We start from the raw sequence: 17,395 nt of genomic DNA on the forward strand, positions 1-17,395 counted from the left end.
CCGCAGACAAACGGCTGCTCAGGCATGTACGGTGATGCAGAATCTAAAGAATACCAGAATAATGATCTACTGCAAAAATACCCACGTGTATTAGCATCATGGTGTGCACAGTCATGCACGCTGACACGTGGAAAAATCCTCAAAGGCAAACAGCTTCACAGGCTGCAGACAGGTTGAGACAAGCGCTGATACAGAAAGACACATTTTTTTTTCCAAGCCTGGACCCAGGAGCTCTGTGCCAGCTTTCTGCAGGGAGGACCAGAGAGAAGTGCCTACTGGAACTGGGAGCATGAGCCTCAAGCTACCATAGTCCTCCTGAAAGCTACCCCCTGCAGTAACAGCCCAGTCCATCTGAAACACGAAAACTGCACTGACACACACAGTGTGCAGTCCACCAAGCCTGGTCTTTGCTTTGTTTTCTCTTAGTCAAATCTGTCATGAACTCCAGCTTTCAGGAACTTGAGAATTTTCCCTTGTGCAAATAAGCCTGAGGAGAGGAGAAAATGCCAGGGATCAGTGCCAGTAAACAGCCCTGCTCTGGCTAGGGGTGGAAAAGAAAGAGAGAAGGAGCTGCTCGAGGGAAAGCTGCTGGCTGGGACAAATCAATATGTAATATTTTCTATGGTCTTGCGAGTCGTACTGTACTACGTTACTGTATATAATGTACTATTGATTATATCATATCGTATAATCACCTATAAACGGATATATCTCATAGCCAGAAGGCAGCAGGCTCAGTTATAACTCTGGGCCACCAGTTGGGCATAAACTGTGCCAGGAAAATACCCATCTTGGCACCATCCACAAGCTAAAAGATGAAGCGGTGCAGTGGCACAGTTCTGGCCATTGCACAGTGAATGCCACTCCAGGCTCCTGGGAGCATCGTCTGCCCATGAGACCTCGCAGATCGCATGGAGGAGGGAAAAGGTCTATACAGATCCCTCAACCACTTTCTCGACAGACAGCAAGTTTCTGAGATTCACAGACTGGAAGCCACCAAGAAAGGCTGAAGTATGAGGAATAATAGTGAAAAAGCAGGAAAGTAATCGCAGCGCAAGAGGGAGAACCTGATCTTAGGTTAGACAGTGTGATAAGACAGTCAGGCTTATGTCTGATGAAGCACAGTAGGTAGAGATTCAGCATGGAGGGTATGGAGGTATATCAGCATGGATGAGACAGGGGATTATAACCAGTCTCACCAAAGTTAGGCTGAGAGGTGACAGCAGAAAGATACTCAGCACAGTTGGAGAAGATTATAATGAGCAGACTTGCCTCAGATGAGATGAGGGATTATGACAAAGGAAGATTCACTTCAGCTGGGACAGGAGGTTATAACAGACAGACTCACCTTGGATGTGACAGATGCTAATAGCAGGAGACTCACTCACTTCAGATAAAAAGGGGTTATAACCAAGATAAATGCACCTCATTTGAGTTGGGGGATAACAGGGGAAAAAAAACCAAAAACAGGTGGGTGATAAGGTGGTTTATCACAGGGAAAGATTCACTTTGGATGGGGCAGGGCATTTATAATGGACTCACCTCGGAGGGGATGACTGGGCTGTAAGAGACATGGGATGGCACAACAGAGATAGAGATGTTCACCTGGAACATGGCAGGAGGCACTCCAGTGAGATTGGACTGTGTCAGAGGGCTGTTCCAGGGACAGAGAAGCACTTCTGGTGATGCTTCTACCAGAAAAAGGATTTTTTTCCTAGTAAGAACAAAGGAATACCAGGAAGGCTGATTCCCACTGAGAACGACTAGGTTTTGTAATACAATAATTCATTTTAGATAGGAAGGGGGACCGACAGAGACAAAGATTCATCTCATTTTGGAGGGAGTTTTAGAATAGATATGGGTTCTGATAAATCACGAGCTACATGCAGGAGAATGGGATAGAGATTGTAACAGAAACCAACATATGTTGGATGGGACAGACGGTCCACAGGGACTTGTCTCTGGTGAAACATGGAGTCAGAAACGGGATCATTCCTGTTATCTGAGGGGGATGAAAGACTCATCTGGGGTACGACAGGACAAGATCAGATGAGAAGGAAATTATAACAGAGATATAACTTCTATTGGGACTGGGGAGCTACAACAGAGACTGACTCCCTTCCAAGCTGTAAGAGAGCCCTTTCTCCATTCCAGGCTTCCTCAGCCGTCTCCAGTACAGGTCCATCCTCAGTACTCTGGTTTCTCTGTGAGCTGCCTCTCCAGTAGCCTTCTAGCGATGCTAATCGCTGTGCTTTGCTCCCATTTTATGCTCAGCAATGGAGATTTGGCAATTTTTAACACTGAAAATCAGCGGAACCGAAACTCATCTCTGAGCCGAGCACCATTCTCCACAGCCTCACTCATCCTGGGCAGGAGAGTCCCACAGAGCCCGTGGGAGCAGCCTGGCTGCTCCAGCAGACAGGAGGGGGCTTCCCTTGGGTCCCCGCAGCCTCCCCTTCCTGCAGGAGTGGCACAGCTCTCTGGGTGGAGGCAGAGGGCCCCACTCTTTCCCACTCTGTCCTTGTCCCACATCCCTTGCTGATCTGAGCCAGGGTGGTGTTAACTCCCTGTTTTCTCTGTCTGTGCCCTGCAGATGTATCCGAGGGCTCAGTTCCCAACGGAGATTCCCAGAGCAGCGTGGACAGTTTGCGGAAGCACCTTCGTGGCGACACTTTCACCCAGCAGCAGCTGGAAGCTTTAGATCGAGTTTTTGAGCGTCCTTCTTACCCTGACGTCTTTCAAACATCAGAGCACATCAAATCTGAGCAGGTGAGGGCCCAGCCTGGTAATGGGGACCCGCAGGCGCCCATAGGATGATGGCAGGGAGACTCCCTCACCGAAATCACTCTCCCCCTCTTCACCCCTTGTTCTCACACTGACCTGTTATTGCACATACATCACATTTACATTTTACAGCACTTTCTAGTTGTAAATATGTCACTGTGCTGATGCACGTGTATACACGAGCTCTACCTCCTCTCGTGAACTTGCTGTATACACGCACACTGTGCTCTCCCCAAATCCCCGTGTCCACCTTTCCCTCTGCACACACACCTGCAGGTGTGCAGGCATGTTCTTGCCATGAACACGCAAACACTGCCAAGCATGTTCACCGGCACACAGCACTGCATGGAAACTCCTGCACTCTCAGATCACGCCGGTGACCAGCGAGCCACAGGTCGGGATTTAACAGCGCATTTTCCTTCATGGCCCAAAGCTGAGACTTGACTCCCATCTCCAACCTAGTTTTCCGCACTTCTGCAGCTCTGCCCCCCTTTCCCTTACTCCCCCGGCCTTTTATCCCAAAAGCTGTTTGTCTTAATAAAATGAAAATCAAAAGTCTTTTTAAACCGCCCCAAGCCATAAACCAACAAAGGAAGAGACGGAGAGGCTGGCTGTGGACTCCCTTCATCCCAGAGTCCCTGGGTTTATTACAATGAATAACCTTTATTTACTTTCATTAGACTATTAAGCACCAGCACAGTCATTTTTCCCCCTGAAACTCTGAGCAGGGCCCATAAAGCAAATCCGAAGCCTAATTGAGTTCATTTTAATTTCTCTCCGATCACAGCGAATTACTCTGGTGATAAATCAGGGGGCAGGCTCACCCCCAGTAGAAGGCCTAATTTGCAGCTAATTACAAAACTGATTTCTACAGGAAGATCAATACGAGAAGGAATTGGAAATGACTAGGCAGTCCTAGCCAAGCAGGGACAGGGGTGGGGAGGGGGCAGCGTGCGGAGAGCCCGCTGGAGGAGGGGGAGATGTGGGGAGGGGGTTGGGGAAGCTCATGGAAAAAAACGGAGCAGAAAGAGCAGAAAATCAGTTTTAATTTAACGTAATATTAATCAGAGCAACTTTTCCTGCTGTTTTGTAGCCTTCCCGGTTTCTCCAGCTCCCGCGTCTGGTCCGGAGGCTGCCACAATAAAAAGGCAATTACCAGAGCCTTTCGGACAGGACACCCTTTCAGATTCAATGGCTCTCCCCCTCCCACCCTTCTGTTAGCCATGTGGCTCCCCCCTCCCCAATTTCATACCCCAATGCACAGAGTGACAGAGGCAGGGGATGAGGCTTCTTTGTTTGTTTTTAAAGAGCTAGGACAGAGGTAACGGCGGAGGGGAGGCAGACGACTCAGCAGAGAGCCTGGCTACAGTGGGCCAACACCGACTGCTTTCTACAGCCCGCCTGTCCCAGTCATGTCATTGCAGTCCTCTGCCCCAGCTGTCCTTGTCACCAGGGCAAACACCTCCCGCGTCCGCGCAGCCAAGGGGAGGGGACGTGGATTTCCCCTTTCTTCTCCCCTGGGCTGGCACAGGCAGCCATCCCCACAGCACTGAACGAAGGCTCAGTCATACCACAGATAACGGGCCAGATCCCCCACCCCTCTTCCCCTTCACAGCGGCACACAAGCGGGCGGGATAGTTCATCCTAGGAACTCCCCCACAACCCTCTTGTCACTTCACCTTCTCTGTTTCCTCCTCCTCCTCCTCTTCCATCTGTGCAGGGGTTTGCATCTCTCCTCTTCCTCCCCCCCATCTGTACACCCTTCCCTTTCTCCCAGCGCATCAATAGCGAGCTGTCTTTCTCCTCTCTTCCCCAGGGTAATGAGTACTCCCTCCCAGCTCTGACCCCTGGTCTCGATGAAGTCAAATCAAGTCTATCCACCTCTGCTAACCCAGACCTGGGGACAAATGTGTCAGGACCCCAGACGTACCCTGTGGTGACCGGTAAGCTGCCTGACCAAACAGCAGAACCAAGCTTTTTATTTATTTCCCTCATCACCATTAGCTTCTGCTTTTTCTGCTAATGCAAGATATCCCTCTGTGGCAAACATGGAAAGAGACAGAAAGACTGTGGAGGACATAAGGGCTCAAGAGAAGCTTGAGATTCAGATTTGGCAGTTTTGGGTACCCCTAGAGGTGCCCAGGTGTGACTCAAAGACAGGCAAACCCAGGTGTGAATCGGGAACTTGTGTGCCCAGGTGGGGCTTAGGGATGGATGTTGGTGGAGGACAGATATGTCCAAATACGCACTTTGATTTTTTCCTTTGTGTCTGAGAACAAGAGGGTCGTGGCTTACCCATGATCTGCACTTGGTTTTCTCGGGGAGAAATAATAATTTAAGTTTTATTCAGCCCTGGCATTTGGAAGGGGCATTTGCAAACTAAATACTGAGGTCTGCTGAACTGTGACTGCTAAACTCCCTCTTCCTTAAGCCCACAAGTCTCTAACAGCAGCTAGCAAAAGAAATTTGTTTACAGCCTTTCCCCTTCCCTCACGTGTGGGCACATTAAACTCAGGTATGTCTGGGAGAGTAGGAAATGAGAGCAAGTGCATGACAGCAGAGGAATCAGGGTGCGCTGAAGTAGGAGGCAATTTCTGCAGCAGCTGCTCCACACAGACTTCCTCTTTGCTGGTGGCACATGCAGGACCTGAGCGGCACAGGGTTGTCCTGGGGCCGCACCATCCTGATACTAGTGTTAGGCTGCTTTCCCTGTGCGTGTCTAGAGCCATAAGGAGATATTCTGGTGCCACAGCCCTTCTTCTCAGGCTTTAGTTGCCGCTGATCCCTGCTCAAACAGCTACCATAGATTTGCACATCTCCTCCTGGGTAGCTAAAGCAGCTGGCAAGGCCCAAGTGACTCGCCCCTGTTTGGTATACCCCCCTTTTCCTACAACTGCTGTGGCCCCTCTAGAAACCTCGCGGTGTAAGTTGAGAAATAACTCATGACAAAGAGGTGTAAGTCCTGTTAGCAAGGGAAAGAGCTGTTGCCTCTTGGCCAAAAAGCTGTCCTCTGATGGCACAGAATCAAGAGCACTGGCGTTTGTATCTCAACTTTTTCTTGCAGAAGGCTGAGGCAGGCAGTCATTGCTTGTTCAGCAAACACTGAGCAAAGGCATATTGTTACATGCAACTTTTGGCTACCAGGAACTTTGGGACCAGGCAAGATTAGTAACAGTTACCCCAAATACAGAGGAGATTCAGTGTGAGGTCTGCAAAACGTCATGGAGAACCACAGGGAGGTGAACTGCATATTTAGGGAGTGTCTAGAAAGCATGACATCCCCAGACTTTTTTCATGGCTTTTACTGCTATCAGGCTTGATCCAGGATCCTTGTAGCCACACAGTTTCTTAGCCAACCAGAAAAAAATGGCTCAGCTGTGGCAAAATTGTTCCACCTTTCTTTGTATTTGCATATGCAAGACAAAACTCAGCTGGTGTCCATCTACCATTTAGCAGATCTACATCTCTTAAAGGAAATACTTTCCTGTCTTTGGGGGGCAAAGCCAGTAAGAAAGCAGTACTGTCCTTCCTTCGTGGAAGGCAGATCCCCATAGCTGGATGTAAAGGTGAGGCACCTAAAATCAGAGTTTAAGATTCAAAGGGGCCATCAAAATAATTCTTTTTAGTCCTTCTGCCTAAGTGAAGATGGTGCATTCCAGCCTGTTAATGTGCGAGCAGAATTCCCGAAGACTGGGGACACTGCACAACCTTTGGACATGACTCTCACAAGGGGACAGCAGGACACAGATTTGGCCTCACAGAAAAGGCTGTGGGCTGAGGCAGAAAATCTTCATGTCCCCCCCACCCTGTGCCATCCCCACTCTATTCCCTGCAACACTCCCAGCTCAGCTCGAGAACATCCCCATCTGATCCATCTGGATCCAAGAGTGAGAAAAGTTCATTTCAGACCCAGCTTGACATTCCCAGGTGGCAACTTAGCACTAACATCTCAATCTGTATGCGACATTTCAATCAGTGCAGAGTAACAAAAGCAGAACTATTAGCGTTGGGAGCTGTTCACTGGTGGTAATGATGGGGAAACTCAGAAACTGGAAATGAAAAGGGAAAAAAAACCCCTCAACACCCTGAAAGGCAGCAGGGGAAGAGGGGCGGAGAATTTTTCCTCTACACTTAGGCCAGGATCCAACGTTTGGATTAATGGTGCCATTACCCAAGAAAGGACTTCAGATAATGCTCATTCTTAAAATGTTTTTGCTGGCAATTAAATGGTTGCAGTTATTGATCTTCATTGATCTGATGTCCTCAATTTGCATAATCTATTAAAGATGAATGATTCATGATATGTTTGCTATGGGGCTGGGCAATGCTTTCAGGAAGGACCAGAGAGGTGAGGAACTCAGTGCTGCCTCCTGATCTACCCCGGCCAGGAAATTAAGGAAGAGACTGGGAGCGTGCCCATTTCTTTGGTATCACCCAGATCCCTCTCCCAAGAAGGGATATTGGAGTAATAGCGAGTACTGAATTGCTGGTTGCCTGTTTTGCTGCTATAGTGTCATCTTTAAAATGCCTCTTTGCTCTTGTCCCAGTCAGTCTGTGAACCCAGGTGATATCTGAAACAAATGTGAAACAAATCCACCCATGGAGGGTACAAACTCTGTGTGCAGTCACTTCAGGTTGTAAGATTTAGCTTCAGTCTACAAGAAAGTCCCCCCCCAGCTTAGTCTTCCCAGACAGAAAAAAGTATCACTAGCTCTTTCCAAACCAAAGCTGTCTGGCACTGGATTCCTGCTCTTTCTGAAGACTTCAGAGGAAGTCCTTCTCCTCTCTCTGGATCATGACTAGCTTTCCTCAGCAAGCTCTCTCAGCTCACACTGTTCTGAGAATACACCTCTCCAAAAGCCATCAAAACCTCAAAAATATGTAACTACCTAAAATCTTGGAATGTAGTGAGATAGTTAAGTACAGATGTTGCTGAAGTCCCTTTAACTGTCTGTGAGCTTCCCAGAATTGAAGAGCTAGAAATGCTGCAAAACAGGGAGTCACCTCCCCAACATGCAAGAATGTCTTCCCCAAAGTCCTGGCTATCTATTCAAAGACACAGCTTAGCACCACAGTTACATGCAGCACAGCCTTGCCTAGTACTGCCAGTATCAAACACTCCCTTTCAGACAATTATTCTATCTAACACATCTTAGATGGTCCATTTATTACTTGCAGCTCCTAAAGCAAGTAAACAAAAACATTTATTTACTATGGAGCAGACAGTTCACCCTTATTTCTCCCCATTAAGTATCTGCAAGGAATTTCCATGAACGAGCTGACACTTAGGGGCTAGCTAGGCAACATGCTAGGAAACAAGCTCCTGCTGTCCTTCATATAGAACAGACAATGTAGAAATTTTCAACTTCCTTGTGAAGTATCAGAGAGAGAAAGCTCTTAAGAGCTGCCTGAGAACACCACCTAACCTCTTCCTTCACACACAGGCCAGTGGGCCAGCTACATCTTGCCTTGATGTTGCATGGCCATCGTAGCTAGATTGGCGTAGATCCCTGACAGTTTCTTGGACAGTATCTTTGGACGCCAGTCAGATTTCCTAGAAGCAAAGATCCAAACTTGAACATATCAAGATAAGGCAAGTACCTGCAGTTGAACACCAAGACAAGAATTCTGTTGTTCAGAGATATTCTACTTCAATTATTTCTATTGAAGGCAAACAGCCCAGGCAGATGAGTATAAATCTATACAGGGCTAAGTAAACACAGAAAACTTCAAAGGCTTTCTTTTATTCAGTAGTTTCCACAGATCTTTGAGTTTGGAAGGGACTCAGTAGCTAACACCCGAGAGGTGAGCCGGGGAGAACCTCAAGATTTTGGCACTAGCAAGAGGAGTACTTTAAAAGCACAAGGTTGTTCACAGAAGCCTTGAATCCTTTGAGAACAAAGGTTAAGATCCTTCTTTAAGCACCATCAGAAGTCACATCTTTTGAAACAGGCATGCATGAAAGAAGTGAGGTGTCTTCAAACCAGGTTCTGAGTTCTGGGGACTTAGATTAATAGTTTGGGAGCAGAGTCCTTTCCAACTCAATTATCTAGCCCAGAAGTTACCCAACAGAGAGGCAGCACTATGGGAAATAAAATACAATGGACTTTTCATGTATGGCTTGAAACTTGCATATTAACAGACTACTGAAGGGGAGGATTTACCTACTAGATGGATCGTACAATTACAGCAAACGTAAAGAAAAACTTCCCTTAATTGAATCCCAGCAGTTTTAACTAAATAGACCTTGTTTGCCAGCCCACTACAATCAGTGAGATCTACAAAGAAAAGTAAAGGTAAAAGACAAGCCCAAGAAAAACAGGGCAAAAAAAGCACTGCAGGAACTTCTACTGTTGGCTGAAATGGGAGTATGTGTCCCCTTCTTTTCCTGTGAGGAGGTTTCTGAGTGCCTCTGTGCTATGGTTAGCACCTATTAACAGGAACAGGTAACCTTTAACATTATCACCACCCACCAAAACAGCTACCATGTCCTGTAGAGAAAATGTTTCCTTCTCTCTGGGAAATAAATTTTTCCCTAAAGCAACAAGTATTATCCAGGGTGAGAAATCCTGATGACAACTCACGATGTGTCAAATAAAGGCACCAAAAAAGCACAAACCCTGTTGATCTCACTTTCCTCCAGACCTCCCCTCTCTGGCATGGGGTCATATTCTTTTTCAGTTTAAGTTATTTTTTTAAATTCATACATGAATGTATGCAAAAAAAATTTAGAATTACTGACATAAAGGCTACTTGCTATGTCTGAGAGACATACAAAAATAGTACTTAAACAGCATCTGATTTCTATGAAAGTTTTCAAGAAAGTTGTGATGCTAAGCACGGAGAAATCACTGGCTAGACACCTGGATCCAAAGTTTTTCTGAAATTATAAACAATCTTTTGAAAACTTTAGCCTCCTGCAAGGTGAAAAGATATTATTTCCTTCGTTTCAGCTTAGTGAGTGAACTGAAGAGAATTTTGTTCAGTTCAATACCAGGTCATTCAAAACTAAGAAACAAACTAGGATTTGAAAAAGCAGGAACATTTGTTTTCCTCTGTCAGTGAGTGAATTAAGCTTCGTGTGAAAGGATGAGATCTATTAGTTCTAAAACTGGGTTCTGAAATCAGTTCAAATTCCTCCTTATATATCCTTTCCTTCATTTAATAAGTCATTTTTAATGCAAAACCTGCTTAGAAAAGCTTGCTTTTTCTGTTCTAGTATATTTAGGAAGTCAGGGAACTTGTGGTCATTTTATTTAATTAGCATGAATAATTACAAATACTGTTTTTAATTTAATTCTAATTTCCATCCAAATATAACTTGACACAGATCACAAGTAAAAAGTTAATAATCTAATAAAATAATAATATGGACTCATCGTTCACTATTTTCTCATATAATAATATGTAAAGACAAATTATATTAAACAACATAATTGCTTAAATAAATGTGCACAGATGCAGTTCATCTACTTAGCAGAAACTGAAATAACCACGTTTAGTGTAAATTTTGTATTTGTCAAAATATTTGTTACCAACCATAAAATTCAACCTTTTAGAAAACAGCCTCATAGTGCAAATGTAAAGTTTGATCCAGCTTGCTGTTTTAAGTCATGATTAAAACTGATCATTATATTCAGTTGTACTTGTATCACTACGCTGAGAGGAGGAGCATTTCCTTCCCCTTTTCCTTGTTTGTACTGGTGAAAATTTCCTGTCTTGCTCCAATCTACTTTAGCCTCTGACACCAGTGAGCAATGGCCCCGGTCAGGGCTTGACTGAGCTGACTTAAGAAAACCTCTTTAACAAACTGCTAGGGGCCCCAAATTGGCTTTGGTGACCACAAATCCTACAGATGCAGACCTGCACTCTGCAGCACAGCATCACGGCTGTAGCCACCAGCAGTCAAGCAGCCGGTAGGGCACATCTCTGGATGACCCAATGCCCTGAAAATGGAATATGCTAATCATTCACATGGCTGCTACAAGGTTGTTACTATCCTGCCTCATCAAAATGAAGGAGGTATTTTCTGTGAGCAAGCTTCTCCTCTATTTAAGATGAGGAATTGGCAAAAGTAGAAGTCCACAGGACCTCTAAATTTCATCAACTGTTTCCCATCCCTAAGAAGAGATAATATCTTCTTATCTAGTCAAGGAATTTGGAAAGGCAAAAGGTGTTACTACTCTTCTCCAGGACCAAATGGCTGAGGTTGATAGATGGTCAGATGAATGATCCCTAGAACAGACAGGAATAGCGAGAGGGAAAGGAATCACATAAACTACTTCCATGCATCCAATGGAAGTTTCACTGACAATAACTTTATGATGCTGAAGAAGGCGGCTTATGGGCTTGAAAGGCGTATTGAAATGAGGAACCTAGAAATGGATGGGCCCGAAAGAAATAATGTCTTCACCTTCCTTAAATTAGCATTTAAGTGAACAATAGCAGTGAATGACAATAATGTCATGTAATGACAATAGCAGTGAATTGGCATTCCCAGTCCGATTTTTGTCAGCAAGGGGACAGCATTGCAGGCTGCCACACTCTACGCTGCTGCACAAAAAGGGACTTTTTTAGAGAAAATAACTATATCGTCTTCCCAACAATTCAGTTTTTGCCTTTTCTTTTGAGGCTAAATGAAGGATCCAGTAAGTATGGCTATGATGAAAATTTTTGTGATGTAGATATTTGCGCACTGACAGCAAAGACTGTGCTTTATATCTGAGTTAAGCAACACCTGTCAGCAAGTGTTAATAACTTTTGATCTCCATCAGCCGTACTGGATTTAACCAGGCCAGCTGCTTGTACAATTGAAATTGCCCACTGCAGTCTTTCAGAGAAATGGAGAGCTTACAGCAATCTTTGGCCCTTCTTTGTAGGTTTAGGATTGCTGTGGGCTACCCAGGAAGATCTATCCTATCTTATGATCAGTAGAATATCATTGTGATGAAACCTTGGAGATACCTATAATGAGGACTGTGTGAAAAACTAACGTGTTCTAATTACATTTCCCAGCATATATTTCAAAAGCATCTTGTTTAAGAGGTAACATTCATGTCCCAACCCACCAAGGAATAAGCATATGCTACACTTTAAGGCAGGAAAGTAGTTGCCCAGCCTGATGGGCTGGGACTCAAGAAAGGGGACAACAATATGAACTCCGCTGAACTCTGTTTGCCAAGTGCACAAGTTGCACATCTTTTTCCCTCCCCAAGACTTTAAAGCACATCTTCCTTCATCGGCTCCATTTGCAAACAAATGTACTTAGAGCCACATGAAGTTGGCTTCAGTGGAGTTTTCAAGTGATTAACACTAACAGTACTCAACTAGCTTCAAAGAGTAAGTCCAGATAACAGGTCTACTGGAAGCTCCATGTTTTACTCTGTACAAAGACTATAAAACTTTTTCTCTCCAAAGTAACATACAGAGTTAGCAGGTCAGTTTACTTGGAGAGCAGCAGTTAATTAGATCAGACACAAAATCTAGATTTATAAAATTCAGTTTTATAAAAAATGGGGCGAATAGATTTCAAAACTTGACATCAGTGATGTCACAACAGTTTTGACTCTCAGGGAAAGCAATCCAAGGCTGTTTCTTTAAACATGTGTTTCAACAACCCACAAGTAAAGTGCTGGGCTAAGAACATGGATGGATCTGTGCAGAAACAGAAAATAAACCTGAACACGCAAGGCTCATTCTCCAGTCAGCAGGAATACAAAGAGAAGACAAGAAAGGTACAACAAGAAGCAGATTAATCTTTGCACACTTTTCAGTTGTTCTAGCAAAGGTCTGTTACAATCACAGAGAAGGGAAAAAAAAATTGGATGATCTTTATCTTCAGTGCAACTTGCATAATGCTCTTGCAAAAAAAAAAAGCTAGAAAACTAAGAAATGAAAGAAAAAGCGGTTCTTCTGACATGACAGAAAGCAAAAGTGAAAGATATGCTGTGTCAGACCAGTTTGGTCTTTTGCATGACTTCTAGAATTTGAGGCAAGATTCTCATGTGAGATAAAGTGATGTGACTCTACTGGCTGTAGTGTAAACTCATCAGTTTATGAATGCTGAGGACCCAGTCCCATTCTGTTTGCCACAATGAAACTTTTCTAAGGAATGGAGAACGTAAATATGGAAAAAGATGTTTCAATGGTGGGTACAAGCACAGGATTCAAAACACCTGAGATAAAGATTCAGCTTTGGCGCAGGGTTCCTACACGAACTTGGGTACATCTTCTCTGGGCTCAGTTCCTCACAGATAAAACAGTGATCCCTAAGGGATGCTCTAAGTATATGTGTTCTAAAGAGTGAGGCACTGGGGTCATACAAATATTTGATAGAGACCCCAGGAAAAGATGAAGAATGCTAAACATTGTCAAGATGGTGAGCAGTGTTGTTAAGTGGGTGTGTACAAGCCAGCCCTTATGCAGGGATGTGCCATCTTGATATTCTTTGTTTACTGAAAAGAAAAGGAGCACTGGATGCAGGTAGCTTATCCTCCAGGAAGCCAACAATGAAAAACAAGCAGCTTATCTAGTCCTGCAAACCCCCCTGCTTCCCTTCCCAGCAGCAGAGAGCACGATAAAAGCTGAGATGAGTCTCTGTAGGAACCCAAAGCTGTGAATCTTCCTCTCACCCTGTCTGGCCAAAATCCCTTCATTCTCAGGGGGAATTTAGGCCAGAGATCACCAGTTCTAGCTCTCCGCCAGAATAACAGAGGAGAGGGTTAGAAAGGAAGAAAAACAGCCATAACTCACCAAGTACAGTCAGAAAGAGAGGAGGAGGACATGCACAAAATATGTAGTCCTCTGCTATGTTTCCAGCTATACCCCCACCCTGCTGACTCTTTCAGATTTCCCCCACCATGACACTGGGTGGTATTTTTTTTGTCGCTTATAAACGAGGATGTCGTTTGCCATTTAGAAGAAGAAAGGAGCCTGGGACAGGAATAGATTTCTGCTGCTTTGGAAAGGGGCTGCAAACTCATTCCACCCCCCATTTGATTACAGGTCGGTATTCCAGCCTTAAGAATAAGACACTGACAGATACCTTGGGGTTCCCTGGTGCAGCCTTACTGAGGGACAGCCCCCAAGACACAGACAAGCCAGTATGGCACTGCTGCACAGCTTGCTGGCTTGCTGGCACTAGCAGGACGTGGGATAGGAAGGGGCAAGTTCTCCATCACAAATACGAAAGAATTAGAGAATAGAGAAAATCAGAAGTGAAAACAAAAAAGGTGCAGCTGAAATTTGAGATGGTTAAAATGAAAAATGGGACTGTGCCATTCACAGGTGGATAGATAGATCAATCAATTGATCTCGTCTACACTGACACACTTTGGAGCTATAACTCACTGCTGGGGCAATTATTCCAGCATAGCAGTGGCAGGAGTTATATCGGAGACAGAATTCAGGTGCTTTTAGTCAGGGGAGAGTTGGACAACAAAGGAGTAAAAATTGGTAAATGCCATCCACCAGTAAAGATACATGGGATATAAGTTATGTCTGTGCAGCTGCAGAGTGTAGAGAGAAAGATAGACAGATAGATAAATAGACACATAAAAGTTTGAGTTTTGGTTGTGCAATCATTTGCTGTCTGACCTTATCCTTGCCTCCTCTCCACTACTCTTAGAAGAGTGTTTAGCATTATTGTGTCCCAGTCTTTTTGCCATGTTACTGTTGACTTCTTTATCCCCCCATACTGAGTAAGTGGTGCTGCCTCTGGAAGGTGCGAGGAATTTTTCTTCATAAGCCTTGATGTGTTCAAGAGAGGGCTGGGCTCATCTCCGCTGTGAGTCTGACAGGGGCTTTAACAGCCTCACAACACCAGGACAAATAGCTCCTGGTCCCTTAACCCTTCTCAGCTTTGCAAGGCAAGGCCTAGCACTGTTGTTCCCATTGCAAGGGCTTTAGACAGTCTTTCAGGCTGAAATCCTCTCTGTGGTGGCTGGGCAGAGCGGAAATCCAGGGGCTGGATCAGATTGGCCTAATGCTACAGCAGCTTAAGCGGTCTGTTTTACCAGAGATTATGGTTTCACTTACACAGAGCACCTGAAAAATGCTGCGGTTTAGGAAGGATTATAGCTGAAAATTCCATGCTTTAAAAGAGAAATAAAGCAGGGGAGGGACTAGAAAACCCAACGTGCCTGGGGGCTGTGCAAACAGGATTAACCTCTGCCCATAGCACCTCTTGCTTCTGCCCACCCACGCTTCCCGTGTCCATCTTCTTCTCTGCCCTTTCCTCCCCAGCGGCTCCCCACACCTGCCCTCTCTTGCACAATATGGAGAGCTGAAAAAGGAGCCTGGAAAATGCCCAGGACCAAAGTGTCCCTAGTTTATTTAGGTATGACTGTCAAATGGCTTCCTTGAAAAATATCACTTCACTTGCAGCCCCTGAAAGCCAGGGGAACTTTTGGCCCTCTGCCTGCAGACAGATCTATTCATCCAAATTATCTAGTATCAATATTATTTGGATAAAGGCTTCAGCACTCCCAGACTGCTGGTGGTGACTCTGCCTGTCTGGCCTGAAGGCAAATCTATGCACTCCTTGCCATCTGATGACAGAGGATGCAGGAGAAAAATAGCTTTGGGGCTTCTCCATCTACAGAGACTGGCACTGGCACGTGAAGGTTCACTGGTAGGATTGTAGGATAGTATATAGTTGTAAAAAGCAGAAGCTGGGTGCTGATGTGCTGCCTACTCTGGTGACTTTAATTAACTGTGCAACAAGAACCAGATACTCCAGCTTCTATTCCCCATATCCTCCACAAAAGGTCCTTGCCAAACAGAGCTTCCTATAGCAAAAAGGGAGAAGAAATGACAATCCTCACAGACAAGCACACCAGAGACTTCACATAAGGAAACTAAATAAAAAGGAACTGTACGCCTTTTGGCCAGGACTGATCCTTCCCAATCAACTGAACCATGAACATATGTCTTTGCCGCAAAGGAGTCTCAGTGATCAGAGAACTTTGCTGGCCATCCAGGTTAGAGGTACTTGGAGGAGAACACAGATGGCAAACTATCATTTTTGCCAGGTAGCAAACCTTTAGGAAACAAATGCCTCAGGATAAACAGCATTCACAGATAGAAACTGCCCAGCCCTTTATTGTCTAGGTGAGCATTGCAGCCTCACAATAAGGTGCCTAGAGTTAATTAAGCCAGTTCTACATTAATGAAGTCAGATTTATGTCCTAATTATATGTCGCATTTATATTTCTCTGTATAAATCAAAACCACCAGAACTAACTTATTTCATAGGCCACTGGCAACACTTGCCATCACGGCAGAGAGATGGCTTTCGTTTATTGGATTTAATTTGTTTACCTGAGGGTGGATGGTTTGCGAGATGATTTGGATCAGATCTGATCACATCATCTATACTTCGCTTTCAGGTGTTCAAACACAGGACTCTCTTACTGCTGACCCAACAACAGTGGGTGTTCTGGAGTACCCATGCTTTAGGTCACAGGGTTCTCCAATTCCCAAACCTCTTACTTGGCAGCCAAGTTAGGAGCAGTTGCAAAGCTGTATCTATTGTGCCTATGCAAATCTGCACATCAGAAATGGAGGTCCAATGCAAACAACAATGAAAATGAGACCTTTTAAGTCCTCCACATTTCCTCTCCTCCATTATATCTCTCTGTCAAGGTATCTGTCTGGCAACACTATACTCTGGGAACTGAGTCAGTACTGACTGCTTTTATGGTTAAAGCTCCAAAGTGTGCCACTGTGAATAAGATCAATCGATTGATCTATCTGTCTATCCACCCATTAATTGCACAGTCCCATTTTTATTTTAACCACCTCAAACTTCAGCTACACCTTTTTTGTCAAAGCTTTTACAGAGTTTGGCTTGAGAAGCTTTGGCCATTACACTGAGCATCCTGTTTAATAGATGCTCATAACAACACTGCTTTCCTGGGAAAGGTTACCTTGGGTTTGAAGACATGAAGTGGTATAGTTCCCTGGGCCAAACTGTGTAAGTGTAGCATCTTCATGGGCCCTTGGCCAGTGAGAGAAAGCAGTAGGAAAGGGAGCACAGAAGCTTCAGAGCATTCTTCTCCTTCCCAGCCCTACGCTTCTTCCTGTCCTCCCTCTCCTGCATGTTCCCTCCCTCACCTCTCCTTCTCCTGCATCCCATTACTCCCATCTGCCACTGCACTCCATTCTCCTAATCTCCTGCTGCCCCTGCAGAGGCATCCCTGCAGTCAGAGCCTAGCCCCCGGGTGCATTTACTGCTGTTGTCTCAGCACTGGCTCCTCTGATCTACTCCTAACCTTTTTATTTTATTTTTTGTTTTTAAATTAATTTCCCTGTAGATTTTAACCACTCCATTTTCATTTACCCATTTTGTTCTTCCTCTCCTCCCTTCCCCACCCTCCTCTTCCTCCCCGTTCCCTTTGTCTGTCTGTGTCCATCCCTTACCCTACCACAGAAAACCTCTCCTCTCCCCTCAGTATAAAGCAAGAGCCTCATGGAGCCTCTCTCACCCCTTTCACCCCCACCACGCCGGTCGGCTCTGGGCAGGCTGATCTTCAGCCCTTCCACATGGCCCTTTCAGACGATGCGTCCACGCCTTGCTACAGTGCCTTCCTTCATCATGGTGCCCACTTTG

At 45.1% G+C, this 17,395-nt stretch overlaps 1 protein-coding gene and 1 long non-coding RNA gene across 5 annotated transcripts in view; one reads left to right on the forward strand and one right to left on the reverse strand.

The window, feature by feature from the left end:
- The window catches only part of PAX2 (paired box 2), an 85,639-nt gene that overhangs the window by 56,063 nt on the left and 12,181 nt on the right, over positions 1-17,395 (forward strand). For all 4 annotated transcript variants that reach the window (XM_050898648.1, XM_050898644.1, XM_050898646.1 and 1 more), the window contains exons 6-7: positions 2,594-2,769; positions 4,601-4,727. In XM_050898648.1, coding sequence (XP_050754605.1) covers positions 2,594-2,769; positions 4,601-4,727 — 303 coding nt within the window. The remainder of the gene's footprint in view (positions 1-2,593; positions 2,770-4,600; positions 4,728-17,395) is intronic.
- LOC127017539 (uncharacterized) overlaps positions 1-17,395 on the reverse strand; it is a 184,286-nt gene that overhangs the window by 45,803 nt on the left and 121,088 nt on the right. The window lies entirely within an intron of this gene.

The sequence above is a fragment of the Gymnogyps californianus genome, chromosome 6 (genome assembly GCF_018139145.2).
Source record: "Gymnogyps californianus isolate 813 chromosome 6, ASM1813914v2, whole genome shotgun sequence".
In the NCBI taxonomy this organism is placed as follows: Eukaryota; Metazoa; Chordata; class Aves; order Accipitriformes; family Cathartidae; genus Gymnogyps; species Gymnogyps californianus.